The 16,361-nt window shown below is 51.3% G+C and overlaps 1 protein-coding gene across 1 annotated transcript; it reads left to right on the top strand.

The window, feature by feature from the left end:
- The first annotated feature begins 1,494 nt into the window (after nucleotides 1-1,494).
- On the top strand, nucleotides 1,495-2,058 carry LOC136461005 (uncharacterized). Its single transcript, XM_066460493.1, has 2 exons — nucleotides 1,495-1,695; nucleotides 1,837-2,058. The coding sequence occupies exons 1-2, from the start codon at nucleotides 1,495-1,497 to the stop codon at nucleotides 2,056-2,058; spliced, it is 423 nt and encodes a 140-aa protein (XP_066316590.1).
- The last annotated feature ends 14,303 nt before the right edge of the window (nucleotides 2,059-16,361 follow it).

Below are 16,361 nucleotides of genomic sequence, written 5' to 3'. Positions count from 1 at the left end.
TGCTCAGGGGGCTTTCGGGGCCTACGACGCCCGAGGATCAATGGGCCCACCTCGAGATTCGCATGCTGCTCGAGCGTGCGGCTGCGCAGCAGGCCGAGAGCTCATTGTCTCAGCGATGGGAGCTCGACGCCAGCCAGTGTATGCCCTTAGTGTGACCCGACAAGGACGCATCATTCCACCAGGCGTCACATGGTGGTAGGCCACGCATCATGGTTTTGGTGCAGCAGCGTCTTGGGCGTAACCGTGACGCACTCGACACCCACTGGCATACCCACAGCGACGCGGGGAAGGAGACTAGCTGTGGTTACCACCCTCGATAGGGTGGACGCTACAACCACAAGGACTAGAGTCATAGTCCAAAACCAACGGGGCCCTAGGCCTTCGGTTGGCATATCCTCAAGGTGGCGCTCCCGCCCTGATACCGCTCATCGAGTAACATCCCAAAATACTTCGGGGAAATAAACCCCAGCTTATGGCTCGAGGACTACCGGCTCACCTACCGGGCCGACGATGCGGTCAGTGATGACTTTGTCATCCACAATCTCCCTCTGCTCCATGGCCAACTCGACGCGAACATGGGCTAGAGCACCTTCCGCCCACCACATTCAAAGTTGGGTGGACCTAAAACAAATCTTTGTGGGAAACTTCTAGGGCACTTATGCGTGCCCTGGAAACCCTAGGACTTGAAGAACTATCGACAGAAGTCAGGAGAGACTCTCTGCAAGTATATCCGACGCTTCTCCCGGCAGTGCAATGAGCTTCCCAATGTCGCCGATGCCAGCGTCATCGAAGCCTTCCTATTAGGGACCACCTGTGAGTCATTGGTCCATAAGTTGGGACGTAAGAGCCCACGGACTACTAAGGAACTCCTCGACATTGTGACCAGCTACGCTTCCGATGAGGAAGCGGTTGGAGCAATTTTCGATCGCTCTAGAGGCAAGGCGAAGCGAGATGAGGACGCTAACAAAGGCCCCTCTGATCATTGGAATAAGAAGAACTAGAAAATGGCTCGCAAGCTCACTCGTGGCCACCACCGAGCGAAAATCCAGTCGAGCGCTGACTGAGGGCACCCTCGATCACTTCGACAAGCTGCTCGAGGGGCCATGCCCAAACCACGCCTTCCCCGTCAAACACATGTACAAGGACTGCTCCCTCATGAAGCATTTCTTCACCGGTGGCTCTAAGAAATGGGAGCAGAAGAAGAAGCCTGAGGCAGAAGCTGACGATGCTAGAGAAAAGGGCGGTGGCTTTCTGTCGTCGGATGGTTGCCTCGTGATCTTCGGTGGGCCGGAGACATATGGCTCCAAGCGCTGACAAAAGCTCGCGCACCGAGAGGTCTATGAAGCCAAGCCCGCCACGCTCGCTTTTCTCAAATAGTCAGGGTGTCCCATAACCTTTGATTGATCCAACTACCCGAATAGCGTCACACACCGAGGCAGGTACCCACTCGTGGTTGACCCTATCATTGGTACGAAGCGGCTCACCAAGGTACAGATGGATGGAGGCAGCAGCCTCAACATCATGTACGCCGAGACGCTCGACGCCATGGGCATCAACCGAGCGCGTATTCGGCCGACCGGAGCACCTTTCCACGACATCATGTCTAGAAAGCAGGCCATGCCACTTGGTCAGATTGATTTGCCCATCACCTTTGGGTCTCCATCCAACTATAGGACAGAGACCCTCACCTTCAAAGTGGTTGGGTTCCATGAAACCTCCCACGCCATCCTGGAACGACCATGCTATACGAAATTCATGGTTGTCCTCAACTACACCTACCATAAGCTCAAGATACCAGGCCCATGCAGGGTCATCACCTTTGGCACTTCTTTCTAGAGGGCCTACGAGTGCGAGGTCGAGAGCTGCGAGCTCGCTACGGCAACCCTAGCTTCTGAGGAGCTCACAGCCATCGGGAAGGACATCACTAAAGGGGCACCCGACGCAAAGCGGGCGGCTGGATCCTTTGAGCCTACGGAGAACATTAAGGAGGTCCTCGTCGACCCCTACAACTCTGCTGACAAGATGGTGCGTATCGGCATTGCCCTCTCCCCCAAGTAGGAAGGCATGCTCATCGACTTCCTCCACGCCAATCGAGATATCTTTGCATGGAAACCCTCAGATATGCCAAGAATTCCGAGGGAAGTCATTGAGCATGCCTTGAAGATCAGGCTGGGTTCCAAGCCGGTCAAACAACGCCTACACCGCTTCAACGAGGAGAAGTGGAGGCTCATCGACGAGGAAATCGCTAGGCTCTTAGCGGCCGGTTTCATCAAGGAAGTATACCACCCAGAGTGGTTGTCCAATCCCATTTTGGTAAAAAAGAAAAGTGAGAAATAGAGAATGTGTGTTGACTACACGAGCATCAATAAGACGTGCCCGAAGGATTTGTTTCCTTTGCCATGCATAGATTAGGTAGTTGATTCAACCTCGGGGTGCGAAACCCTATGCTTCCTTGATGCATATTCTGGGTACCATCAGATCATGATGGAAGAGTCCGACCAGCTCATGGCCTCTTTCATCACCCCGTTTAGATCGTTTTGCTACGTTACGATGCCGTTCGGACTCAAGAACGCCGGGGCTATGTACTAGCATTGCATGACCAAATGCTTTGGAGACCTCATCGGGCGGACCATTGAGGCTTATGTGGACAACATCATAGTCAAGTCCAAGTAGACCAACCAGCTTGTGGCCGACCTAAAGTAGACCTTCAGGAAGCTCCGGGAGAACGGCATCAAGCTCAACCCCGAGAAATGTGTCTTTGGGGTCCCAAGGGGCATGCTGCTTGGATTCATTGTCTCTGAGCATGACATCAAAGCCAACCCGATAAAAATCTCAGCCATCACGAAGATGGGCCCGATTCCAAGCCTAAAGGGAGTTCAAAAGGTTACCGGATGCCTCACAACGCTTAGTCGCTTTATTTCGTGCTTCGGCGAATGGGGGCTCCCACTTTACCGACTCCTGAAGAAAACCAACCAATTCGTGTGGACGCCTGAGGCTCCAGAGGTGCTTAACAAGCTCAAAGTTCTCCTGATGAAGGCCTCGATTCTAGTCCCACTGGCTGGGGGAGAGCCGCTCCTACTCTATGTCGTAGCTATGACTTAGGTGGTCAGCGCCGCCTTGGTTGTAGAATGGGGAGAAGAGGGACACACCCTTAAGGTACAGCACCCCGTGTACTTCATTAGCATAGTCTTGTCTGACTCCAAGACATGCTACTCCCAGATCTAGAAGCTCCTATACGCCATCCTTATCACTAAGAGGAAGCTACGCCACTACTTCGATTCACACCAGGTGACTGTCGTGTCATCTTTCCCCCTCAGCAAGGTTATCTAGAACCGGGAGGCCACGGGGAGAATCGCGAAATGGGCACTCGAGCTAATGGATTAGGGCATCATGTATGCCCCATGAATGGCCATCAAGTCTTAGGTACTGGCTGACTTTGTGGCCGAATGGACCGAGATCTAGATGCCACCAGCAGCCGTCGATCAGGAGTACTAGATGATGTACTTCGATGGATCACAGATGAAGAAGGGCACCGCGGCCGGGCTAGTTTTTGTCCCCCCCCTCGGGGTGCGCATGAGGTACACAATTTGCATCCACTTCTCGGTTTCAAATAATGTGGCTGAGTATGAGGCACTTGTCAATGGCTTGTGCATCGCCATTGAGTTGGGCATCCAACGGCTTGATGTCCGAGGCGACTCACAACTGGTCATCGATCAGTTCATGAAGGACTCAAGCTACCACAACACCAAGATGGCTGTATATTGTCATGAGGTCCAATAGTTGGAGGACAAGTTCAACAGCCTCGAGCTCAACCATATCCTGAGGCGGCTCAACGAAGCAGCTGACATGTTAGCAAAGATGACATCGAGCCAAGAGCTGGTCCCCACCGGCATCTTCGCTAGTGACCTGCACAAGCCCTCGGTCCGATACGAGGAACCAAAACAGACTGGCAATGAGCCGCCAGTTCTAGGCTCGGGGGCTGATCGACCCTCGGTTCCATCAGACCCTAAGGTTATGGAACTCATCAAAGACCAAGTGGCAAAGCCCGACCCTCCGACCGACTAGAGAATACCTTATCTCGATTGCCTCCTCCATAAGGTGCTCCCTGCCGATAAGACGGAGGCCCGACAGCTCGCGTGTCGCGCCAAGTCCTTCATCATCATCAAAGGGGAGCTTTACAAGCGTAGCCACACTGGAATCCTACAACGCTGCATCCCCACCGAGCAGGGGAAGGACCTACTGGAATACATCCATGGAGGGGTCTGCGGACATCACGTCGCACCAAGAACCTTGGTCAGAAACGCATTCCGACAAAGTTTCTACTGGCCAACCGTGGTGGCCGACGCCAAGTAGGTCGTACGCACCTATAAAGGATGCCAGTACTATGCTCGGCATACTCACCTGCTAGCCCAAGCACTCTAGATGATCCCTATCACATGGCCATTCGTAGTCTAGGGGCTCGACCTAGTAGGGCCCCTCAAGAGAGCGCTCGAGGGCTTTACGCACTTACTTGTCACCGTGGACAAGTTCACAAAGTGGTTAGAGGCTCGGTCGATCACCATGATCAAATCCGAGCAGGCCGTGTTGTTCTTCATGGACATCATCCACCGATTTAGGGTCCCAAAGTCCATCATAACCGACAACGGCACATAGTTCACAGGGAAGAAATTCCTCCGGTTCTACGATGACCACCACATCCGCATTGATTGGGCTGCCGTAGCGCACCCCGCATGAACGGGCAGGTCGAGCACGCAAACGACATGGTCCTCCAAGGCCTCAAGCCTAGGATGTTCAATCGGCTCAACAAAGCAGCAGACGGTGGGTCACATGAGCTCCCCTCGGTACTCTGGAGGCCTAAGGACGTCCAATAGCCGAGCAACCGGTTACATGCCGTTTTTCATGATCTACGGCTCCAAAGCCATCCTCCTGTCCAACCTCGACTATGGAGCACCAAGGGTCAAGGCCTACAACGAGCAGGGAAACAAAGCATCTTTGGAAGACGCCATGGACCTGCTTGACCAAGGACGCGACATTGCCATGCTCTGTTCAGCCAAATACCAGTAGGCGCTACGATGGTACCATAGTCGATGTGTGCGGGGTCATGCCTTCGACGTAGGTGATTTAGTCCTTCGCCGCATCCAGAGCAACAAAAATCGCCACAAGCTTTTGGCGCAGTGGGAAGGACCGTACATCATCGCAGAAGTACTCTGACCCGGCACCTACAAGCTCAAGACTGATGACGACAAAGACATCACCAACGCCTGGAACATCGAGCAGCAACGTCACTTTTACCCTTAGTCTTCCCGTTCCAAAGCTTCCAATATGCTTATCAAACTATGTAATGTTTCTGCAAAAACCAAAAAATGTTACCTCCTATCGGATTCGATTCTGATATGATTGGTCTTCAGTAACACCCAACGCCAGCATCTACCTGGGGTCAGGTTTTACTCAGGGGATGATTGGAGTACATATACCCAGAAACATTTTCCCATCCGATCCTTCTTTTTTATGACAAGACCTAGAAATAAGAGTTGCTAAAAACTAACGATGAGTAAAATTGGTTGGAATGCAAAAAGCCTATGCCCCGACAGCTATGGCATCGCTTGCTCACCAGCGTGATCATTACTTAGTTGCTCGCAACTTAAGTTTCTAATGCCTTAACATAAAGCAAGGGTTGGATCACAATAAACTTTATGGAGTACATATACTCAGGAATATTTTCCCATCCGACCCTTCCTTTTTATGACCAGACCTAGAAATAAGGGTTTGCTAAAAACTAACGATTAGTAAAACTGGTTGGAATGCAAAAAGCCTATGCCCCGACGGCTACGACATCGCCTGCTCACCAGCATGATCATTACTTAGTCTCTCGCAACTTAAGTTTCTAATGCCTTATCATAAAACAAGGGTCGGATCGCAATAAACTTTATATATATATATATATAAAGGCCAAACAATGTTTCTGGCCATAATAAAAGTCTTTACAAAAAGACCAACGCCGGACTCAGCTATCTAACTAAACATTCTTGGGTAGGATGTCTTCTCCGACCTTCTCCGCCAGGTCCTGCACCGGGGGAGCCGCTTCATTCTCAATTTTGTCCAGCTCGGCGTTAGTGTAGCCAGGCGCGAAGCCCTCACTGATCACCGGTAGGTTGATGTTAATGTAGTGGGAGTAGGTGATGATGAACGAGCAATGGACGTCGGTGTACAGGGCCTCCCTTGTGAGTGCGCGCACCCGATCTAGGATCTGGGTAACCCAGACTGTGAGCGAGCTCGTCTCCTCAGCTGAGGCGACCTAGAGGTCATCGAAGACCAACCCAACGACAGCGCGCAAGGAGTCATGGTCATCGCTCTTCGACTGGATTTGACCCCACACCTCGGAGAGTTGCCTCTGTAGGACTGCCCAAGCCGAATATCAAAGAGCATTAAAAAACTGACTGCAAATGTCAAGTAAAAAGGTAACCAGAGCCTCACCTTTGACTTGCTCCTCGAGGATCGTCTTCTCCCTCTGGAGCACGCCAACATCCCTGGCCAAGGCGATGGCTAGGCCCTCAGCTTCTTCCTTCATCTTCTGCTTGTTTTCGAGCACACACCGAGCGTCGACGCTCTCTTGACGAGCAAGGTCGAGGGCCGGGCGGAGTCATCCAAGCTCCATGGCATCTTCCCTGGCCTTGGCGACCACAACCTTGAGCTTGTCCTCAGCCTCATCGGCGTGTTGATGGGCTTCCCATTCCTTGGTCTGGAGGCTCGCCACCTCCTCCTGCAGCTGTGACACTTTGGCAGCAATCCCCCAGACAACCCTCTCACAACGGAGGAATAGGGACTTCTCTCGACTTCGCATCTTGAGGGACTATAGAAAAATTAGGTTAGAATTATATAAACAGGGCTCGGAAGTAGAAGATGTGAAGACACGACAAACTTGGCCAGCCTGGGCGACATCATCCTTCAACAACTCTAATGCATCGGTCAGAGAGCGGACTGCGGACTCAAGTCCCGAGCACTCACTCGTCCAGTCCTTCACCTCCACCGGGTCATCGAGGGTGAACACTGAGTCACTTGGGTCTAGCCGCCTGGCCTAATGGAGCCGGTTTCTTCCCCATGTGAGCGGATCATCGCTTGGCCGGACAAGAGACCAAGAGGGCCCAGCCCCAACCGAGGGGTCGGCTGTCGCAACCATCGGTGTCGACCCGATGAGAGCTGACGGTACCTCCTCCATCACCGGTGCTCCCTCAGGAGCGGACCCTCTGATGGTAGGGAGGCTGGCAGCTTGAGCTCTAAAGTCTGAGCCGTCACCACATCCACAGGGAACACCTCGGTTGTGCCTCCTCTCTTCTGCCCCACCTCGAGCGCGTCGATCGACGGGTGCCGATTGCACGAGCATCGCCTTCGACACAATTGGTGCCTTCGCCTCCCCCACTTCCTCAGGCGGCGCCGTGTCCACCTCGGCGCCATCACGGCATGCCCCCAGCACCACACCAGTCGGCTCCTAAGGGATTAGCCGACATGCCAGGATCTTCTACGGCGCTAATGTCAGGCGGTTGCTGGGGCCGGTCCTGCGGAAAGCACCAACGTCACACGACAAAATCCAAGAATGTAATGAAAGGGCGAAGAAGTAGTTAACTCACCTCGACGCCATAATCCGAGAACATTTCGAGGGCTAATCGCTCGACTCTAACACCGCCACATCGGCAATTGGCTGCTTTGATCACCTAGTGGGGTCAGTCGGAGCAGGCCGAACTTGCTCCTCCGACCTTAGGAGCGCGTCCTCCCCCGCCAATCTTGGGGGCACATCCTCTTTGGTTTGCGCCAGGGCATGCTGTGGAATAAGGGTCAGGTTGTCCATCCCTACGTTGGCCTGCTCATCCTCACGTGCAAGCGCACCCCATGGGATGTCGGGGTCAAACTCATCCTCCTCCTCTTCCTCCTCCTCATCCTCGCTCTCCTCCAAGCCTTGCCGACGCTTTTCCACGCTATAGCTTCGCTCACTCCTTCGCCTTCTTCCGCTCCTTCTTTGCCTTCACCACCTCAGCCCCAACGTGGTTTACCGCCCTCCTAGCCATGTCCTCTGGCAGTGATGGGTTGGACTCATGGGCAAAGAGGTTGGGCTGCAAATCCTGGTGCTTAGAGTCTGAGAACAGAGGGGGTCGACCAAGGAAAGAAACTCAAAGAAGGCTTACCAGTTCGATGAAACCCGTGTTCGACCATATCGCAGGATGCCCTAGGACCGGGTACACTAGGGCGAGATCCACTGACGGATCCGCCGGGCACTCCATCGCCTCCTTGATGCGTTTTGTCGTTTCGTCGATGTTGAGGCCTCACCGACAACCATCACCATCCCTTCGGGCGCGGAGTCCGGCATAATCTGGTACATAGGAAGAGCACGTTGCCATCAGCGGCGCTAGCCTCCTGACATGGTACGCTCCGACAACATCGGTCCCATGAAGACCGTGGCCCTTTAGAGTCGTGATGGCTTTGAGAAGGTCTCCAAGCCTCTTCTGCTCCTTCACGATGGGCCCATACCTCCACACGTCTAGCGCCTCCCCGATTAGGCGACCGATGAAGATCAGCAGGGGGACAGTGGCGTCGTTCCTTAGGTAGAACCAGAGATTAGGCCACCCCTTGTTGGACATCGACAATGGGATGGACATGTACTCCAATGACCGCTTGTCTCAAAGATAGATGGTCGCACATCCCATCAGCACCACCAGGTCCGGCTTCTTCCTCTCCTTCTTCTGTAGCTCGACAGCGAAGAAGTACTTCCACAGCTCGAAGTGGGGCTTGATCCCTAGATACCCCTCGCACAGCGCGACGAAGGCCGAGATATGCTGAATCCCATTGGGATTTAGATGCTGTAGCTCAAGCCCATAGAAGTGCAGCAGCCCTCAAAGGAATCGGTGGGGAGGAGTCACGAACCCCCACTCGTGGAAGGGGATGAAGGAGACGACATAGCCGTTGGGTGGCGATGGCTCATCCTCGCCACCAGGCATGATCCACTCCATCGTTGTGGCCCTTGCGTGGAGAAGGCCCTTCTTAACTAGACCCTCCATATGCACGTGGAGAACGTCAGAGCGAAGCCACGGCTCCATTGAGGAATGGGGATGGCGATGCAAAAGATCCAGCGATGGCGTAAGGCTAGAGAGCAAGAACTTCACCGACGGTGGAGCGGAAATAGGGGAACGAAGGTCAGAACTTGAGAGCGAAAGGCAGAAAGACTGGAGGGGCAAGGATGTGGCTGCGCGTATGGAGGCTAGGGAGAAACAACTCCATTTATAAGGTAAGGGTAGAACAGGCAAAGGGCGAACCATCTGCCTAAATTAACATGCCCCACGCCTCGCTAGATCTGCTTCCTTCGAGGGTCGTGCCTTCACCGTTCCAAGCCACATTAGTCGCATCACTGCCTCAAGGGACGAGCGCATGCCTATCCAAATCTTCCCTGTGAAGGATCCATCGGGCGATGGTTCTCCTTCAAAGGCTACAGGCTACCACAGGTAAGTGGGATACGGAGCTGAAAACACTCCCACAGCCCATTAATGCCTAGGAGTTCGAAGCCTCACTAGTGGGTTCACGGCCGCTCTAGGGCACCCTAGAGTGAGGGGAGGTTAAGGACGAGCCTACTAGCGGCCAATACCCAAGGCGCATGAAGCACCACAGGCGTCCTGACCCTCATTTCGAGTCTTGGATGCTGCAAGGTTTATGGTTTTTCCCAAAGAAAGGCATCGATCCCTTGGACCGGTCGAACGGATCCAAGAACTATATGGACCGGCCACCAAGAATATGGAGTCAGTCACCAGCTGATCTCAAACCGGGCCCCCATGAAGGGGATGCTGGGGCTCCACTCGAACAAACATGTTAACAACTCACCAAACACCATGCTCCGTCCAGCGAGAAAAGCATGTCATGGCTCAAGCCCTCTGTTATATCAAATGGATGCGTGAGGGACGACGATCACAAGATGAACCGACCCCCCAACTAGACCCCTGCTACGCACGGGGACTCAGGGGCTCGGCATCACAAAGAGACTGAACACGCGGTCATAGACAAACTACAAAGTGATAGTAACGAACAGTACTCACGTGCGCCCTCAAATGACGGATCGCAAAAAAGCCTTTACAGGAGTGTCTCACTCCTCTAAAGGCTTAGGGGCTACTATCAGATATCTATATCCGAGTATCCAAGCCAAAGGATTAATGAGTGTCATGTCGGCTCATTCGATGGTTAAGGAAGCAGCTACGGCCTCGTCCGACCCCTAGGGGCTAGGCCATGCCTCGTCCGACCCCTAGGCGCCGGGCCACGCCTCATCCAACTCTAAGGACAAAGTTTTTGCCTCGTTCGACCCCAAGGCATGGGCACCAACTCCGAGAATGAGGTTTCTACCTCGTTTGACCCCAAGGCATGGGCTCCAACTCTTTCGACCCTAGGGCGTGGGCGCCGACTCACCCGATCCCATGCATCTTGAATTTGCATCTTCTTATTTTCATCCTTGCTCATCATCTTGGCATCTTGAATTTGCATTGGATGCCTAGCCTTTTCACCCCTTCTTATATTCCTCTTCTTCTTTATCATTAAGTCACCACCATCTTCATGGTTGATCTTGATTTGCTCTTGGGGTGTCTTCTCTTGCACATGATGTGGCTTTGGTTGAGGCTCTTCTTGTTGTTTCACCAATTTCTTGGTTGGGCACATTGAGGTAAGGTGACCCCAAGTGCGGTACTTGAAGCACTTCATATGCTTGAGCCTCTCTTCTTCCTTCATCTTCTTGAGATTCTCAATGTTTGAGCATCCATTTGCAAGGTGTCCCGCTTCATGGCACCGGTAGTACATGCAGTGAGACAACTTCAATTGTAGTTGCTTCTTCATCTTCTTTGCCCTTTTTCTTTTGCCCATTGTCATCTTCCGTTTGAAGCCAAGGCCACTCTTATCACCAAAGTTTCTTTGAGTCTTCAACATGTGCTCAAAGATGACTTTTAAGTTATAGCACCTCTCTAACTTGTTGCTCAATTTCTTCACTTCATTCTTGAGCTCATTGTTCTCCTTCAAAAGGTTAGTCTCACAAGACAAGTAAGTAGAACAAGCATCTATATGTAAAGAGCATGATATTTCTAATAAATCATCACAAGAGGTGGATACATGCTTCTTCCATACATCACAAGAGTTATTCACATGTTGCAATTGATCACTTGACTCATGTGATGAGCTCTCATTCTTTTTAAGTTTCTTTAAAAAAGCTTTAATGAGAGAAGTATGTTGTTCTAATAATTCTTCATGAGATGCAAGTAGTGTCTCATGAGTCAATTTTAGCTCACCATATGAAGATTTAAGAACATCAAGTAAGCGCTTACGTTCTTCACTTGAGTTCTTTAGAAATGAGTTTTTATTTTCCAATTTCAATGTTTTAGCTTTCTTATTTTCTAAATACATGGTCATGCTAGCAAGTCTACTAACAAGCTCATCATATGAATCAACCATATTATCATCTTGTACATTTGTGTCACCTTGTGACATGAAGCAATGTAGTGATGATAGAGAGCTTGTAGTAGCATCACTTTCATAGCCCGAGCATGAACCATCATCATCACCATCAAGTGTGCATGTGGTAGCATCATCATTTGCATCACTTGTGGCATCATCATCAATCTTGTCAAGTGATCTAGTGGTATGGTCATCATCATCATCACTTGACCATGAGGTGGAGCAATCTTCCACAATCACCAAATCGTGGTCATGCTCAACACCCTCATGTGCATCTTCCTTAGGCGCATCCTCCTTTTTGAACTTGCCATCATCCCATGTGGAGGAGTCACCGAAGGTGTGCTTGATTAATTCCCACAACTCATGGGCGGTTCCTTTGTGGTTCACCTTGTAAAACAATTCAAAGCTCAAAGCATTCATTAGAAAGAAATAAGCATCGGAATCAAGTTTAAAGAGAACCTTTTGAGTTTTGGTTAGATTTTTATGGTCCAAGACATGGGTGAGACCACTTGTGACAACCCACCAAAACTTAGGACCTTTGCATGAATATGATCAAGCATATGGTGTTTCCACCGTGCAAAGTGTGTGCCATAAAAATGTATGTGTCACACTCATCTATCCCACTAGACGCCATCCTCTTGGGTCCGTGAAGACCACAAATGAGAGACCAAGCTCTTATATCACTTGTAGGGTCGAGATGGTGGACTAGAGGGCGGGGGGTGAATAGTCCTTTCTAAAACTAAACGCGCCGACTAACCAAAACAAATGCGGAATTAAAACTATCGGTCTTACTAAACTACACCCCTCTATTTAAGTTCACAAGCACCTTATGAAGATCCTAAAGAGGCAACAAAGGTGTCGCGCTAGCTAGTGCTCACCTATCCAATTCTAGCTTGAAAGGTCACATAAACCTATGCAACTAGTACTTCAAGCAAACCAGAGAGCACCTACACAATCTAGTAAGCAAAAGCACAAAGCCACCTATGCTCACTAGCAATGCTCAATAACAAGGCTACACAAGCCAAATTAGATAGCACAAATTACTTAGCTACACAAACTAAGCAATGTGACTAACAAGGTTACTAAAACTAAATTAGCCACGCAAGAGAGCTACTTCTATGCTACACAAGCAAGAAGGTAACTAGCAAGCTACACAAGCTAAATGAGTCACAAGAGCAACTACACAAGCATAATGTATATGAAAGTATTACAAGCTTGTGTTTTGCGGAAGAGCCTTTTACATGTGTGCTATTATGAAAGATGGTCCTGACCTACAGGCCACTAAAAAGTTTGAACGCACCCTGGTGCCATGACGCTAAACTTTCTTGTCTTCCACGCCATTCCGTCCACTTTCGCTGGTAATGGTGTCAATCTGCGGTGCAAAAAGTCTAAAATACCCTCAGGGATTTATTTTTTTCCTTTCCTTTTAATCCTTTTCTTTTTTCCCTCACTTATTTTATTTTTTCTCTCTCCTCTATCCGATCGGGGACAACTTGCATGGGTCGCGACTCTACGTGCCTCCGTGCCCGTGCATCCATCGCCACCCTGTACGTCAGATTAGAGGCCATGCGGCACCCCGTCAGGCTAGGCTACCATGGCAAGTGCGGCAAGCTCACGGGCGGTGGCCAGCAGGCGTGCGGCGGCGTGTGGCCACGTGCGGCGGCTAGCAGGCTGCAGCGGCATGGCGTGATCATTCTTGAGGGGGCGGCGTGGCCGGCCCCAGGAGCACGGGGGGCGCGCCAGGCGGAACCGGTGGCGCAGGCTTCTTGAGGTGGTGCACCAAGCTCTGCTCACCCTTCCTCAGGCACTCTCTAACCTCGCTCGTTCCCTTCTCGCGGACGTGGGCGTCGCCATTGACGTTGACACGCACGGCAACCCACACCAAACCGTGATGGTCACGGCGAGCTTGACCTCCTATAGCGCAGCGCCTGGAGCAACCGGCAGGGAGCTCCGCCCCGCCAACCGCCACTGGCATGCACATGGGCTCCCCCCAGAGACTGTGGGTGCGCATGGGAGCTCCGTCAAAGCCACCGCACTAGCGCACGATGAGATCCCTTCGACCATCATGACGACGCGCAACAAGCTCCCCCGGCCACCACGACCGATGCACGAGCAAGCTGCCCCACCACTGCGGGACGAGCAAGCTCCACTCTGGCGACAGCGACGGTGCGCGGGCAACCACGTCCACCCTCACCAGTGTCGCATGCCTAGCTACTGGCACCCACGACCCCATCATGGGCTTCTCCGTCATCCGCTGCATGGCCGCTACGGGCATCCCGCCGCGCCTCCGCTCCTACGGCTCGACCCTCTTTGCCTACTGCATGCGAAAGACGCCGACAACTTGGTCTCACTAGTCGGAGAGAGAGAAAGAAGTGGATAAGAGTATGAGAGAAGGGTATTTTGGACACTTTCACTGGCTGGGCCCATATGTCAGAATGGGCAAATGACAAAAATCAAACAAAAGGTGGACGGAAATGGCGTGAAAGGCAAGAAAGTTTAGCGTCATAGAACTAGGGTGCGTTCGAACTTTTTAGTGGCCTGTAGGTCAAGACCATCTTTCATAATGGCACATAGGTAAAAGTCTCTTCACGGAATGCAAACCACCAAGAAGATAATAAAGACAATATTGACATGGTGATTTTCTCCCGAGGTTCACTTGGTTGCCACCAAGCTACGCCTCCGTTGTGTTGATCGCTCACTTGGTGGTTCAGCGGCTAATTGGCATCACCCGTCAAGCCCGTACGTCGGGCACCGCAAGAACCTATCCCAAAAATAAGGGTAGCTCAATGACACGCTCAACTAGAGTTGCTCTTCACGATCCCCGCGGGGTGAGCACAATCCCATTATAAATTATCCTCCGAAGCACCGCACAATCTTCTCGCGTGCTTCAACAGAGTAACAAGCCACCAAGCTGTCTAGAAGGTGGCAACCTCCAAGAGTAACAAGCATCACCGACTTACAACACGATCACCTAGTGCCACTCGATGCAACCTCACAATGCAATCGCACTAGAATCGTTCACTCACTCAATCGGATGAACACTATCAAGCAAGAGTGAGTTAGAGGGCTCCCAAGCACCACCAAATAAGCCACCAAGGCTAGTGTGCTCAGCTGCTGGCCAAAGGCTGATCAACACTTTGATTTATAGACCCACAGGCTAAACTAGCCGTTACCCCTTCACTGGGCTTTCTACGACGTGACCGAACACGTAGATCACCTTGATCGGACGCACTTGGCCAGCGTCTGGTCACAATCCACTGTCCACGTGTCGCTCTGCGTTCAACCGGAGCCACCCGATCTCAATGGTAACTTCACGCATCAATGGTCAAGATGACCGGACGCGGCAAGCCCACGACTTGACATACCCGAGTCGCGTCAGATCGCCCCCGCGCACGCAGCCAACACCTAACCGGACTGCGCCTTTGCTCCACGATCTGACTCGCCACCGCCTGAGTCCGATCGTTTCTAGAGAACTCTCTGAGCCTCTGTTTTACGACCGAACGCATCAGGTGAGTCACGATCGGACGCAGCATCTGAGTCTGGTCCTTCATCGCCTGCCACGTGTCAACGCTACGCCCGCGCCACTGCGTCAGCATATGTCAGAGACGATCGGACGTGGCCCCTGCGCGTCAGGTCACTCTTCACGCCAGCGTCCGGTCATAAGACCGAGACCGCGCGCTCTTTGCTGCCACTAGACCGGACGCGTTGGTCCTGCCGAGGCCAGCGTCCGATCACTCATAGTGACCTGTTTCGCCTCCGTTTCTTTATCGAGTTGATCCGTTTCAACTCTAACTTCTTTCTCCTTTGCAAATGTGCCAACACCATCAGATATACTCCACCATGTGTATGTGTGTTTGCTTTTCATAAATATTTTTAAGGACTTAGCCACTCAACTTGTCATGCCACTCAACTTGCCATGCCACTCGATCCTAGTGACGATGTAAAGTTAGATCACTTGAGTGGCACTAGATGATCAATATGCAAACAAGTTTGCCCTTCTTGATAGTATGGTCATCTATCTTAAATCTGGATCATAACTTCTCTACACACCTATGACCGATGAAATAAAATGTCCCTAGGTTATATCCTTTGCCTTGCAGCATTTCATTCCGTCTCCTCCAATGTCGATGCAACACATGCACCAACATAATCAACAATGATATGATCCACTCCATATCATCACGTGATCTATATTGGTTCATCGATCTTGACTTCACTTGCTCTTCACCATTGCTTCAGTCCTATCGGCGCCAAGTCATCACTCAATCTGCCCTTCACACTTGCAACCGGTCCGTCGAGGCAAGTCATGTCTTGATCTTCTCCACCTTGATCACATGACTCAATTTTATGTCTCATGTGCAATGAGCTCCTTCATCATCACATGTAGTGAGCTTTGCAACATTCCCTAACCATCTTCACCATCATGACATATGTTGCTCACACACATATGTACTTATAAACTAATTCACCTGTGTATCTCACTCAAACACATATTAATCCATCCTAAGATTATCACTCAATTACCAAAACCTAACAAAGACCTTTCGCGGCACCTCGGCTCGATCCATCCAGTCAGTGAGGTGATCCCCGCCTCCCCACCTCACTCCTCTCGAGTCCATCATTCTTCGCGTAAGGTTTTGTTTGGCTTAAGCTTGTTTAGCTTATAAGCCGTATTTTTCCATCAACAAATAATATTTTTTTTATGTCAGACCAAATCTAACCGACGGTACTTTCAGTCGCGACGGCGTTGGCTTCTCTCCGTCTCAATCTACTGATTTTGTACTGCTACTCTGCAGTTTCCGTTGAAGGGAATCTGCTTGCCATTGAATGATTGTGTCAGATTAGGTGCACGGATAGACAGACAACAGTTCTACTCAGGGAGGTGACATCTG

Source organism: Miscanthus floridulus, chromosome 6 (genome assembly GCF_019320115.1).
Source record: "Miscanthus floridulus cultivar M001 chromosome 6, ASM1932011v1, whole genome shotgun sequence".
NCBI lineage: Eukaryota > Viridiplantae > Streptophyta > Magnoliopsida > Poales > Poaceae > Miscanthus > Miscanthus floridulus.
Note: the sequence above shows the minus strand (reverse complement) of the source record. Positions and strands in the feature narration are given on the sequence as shown.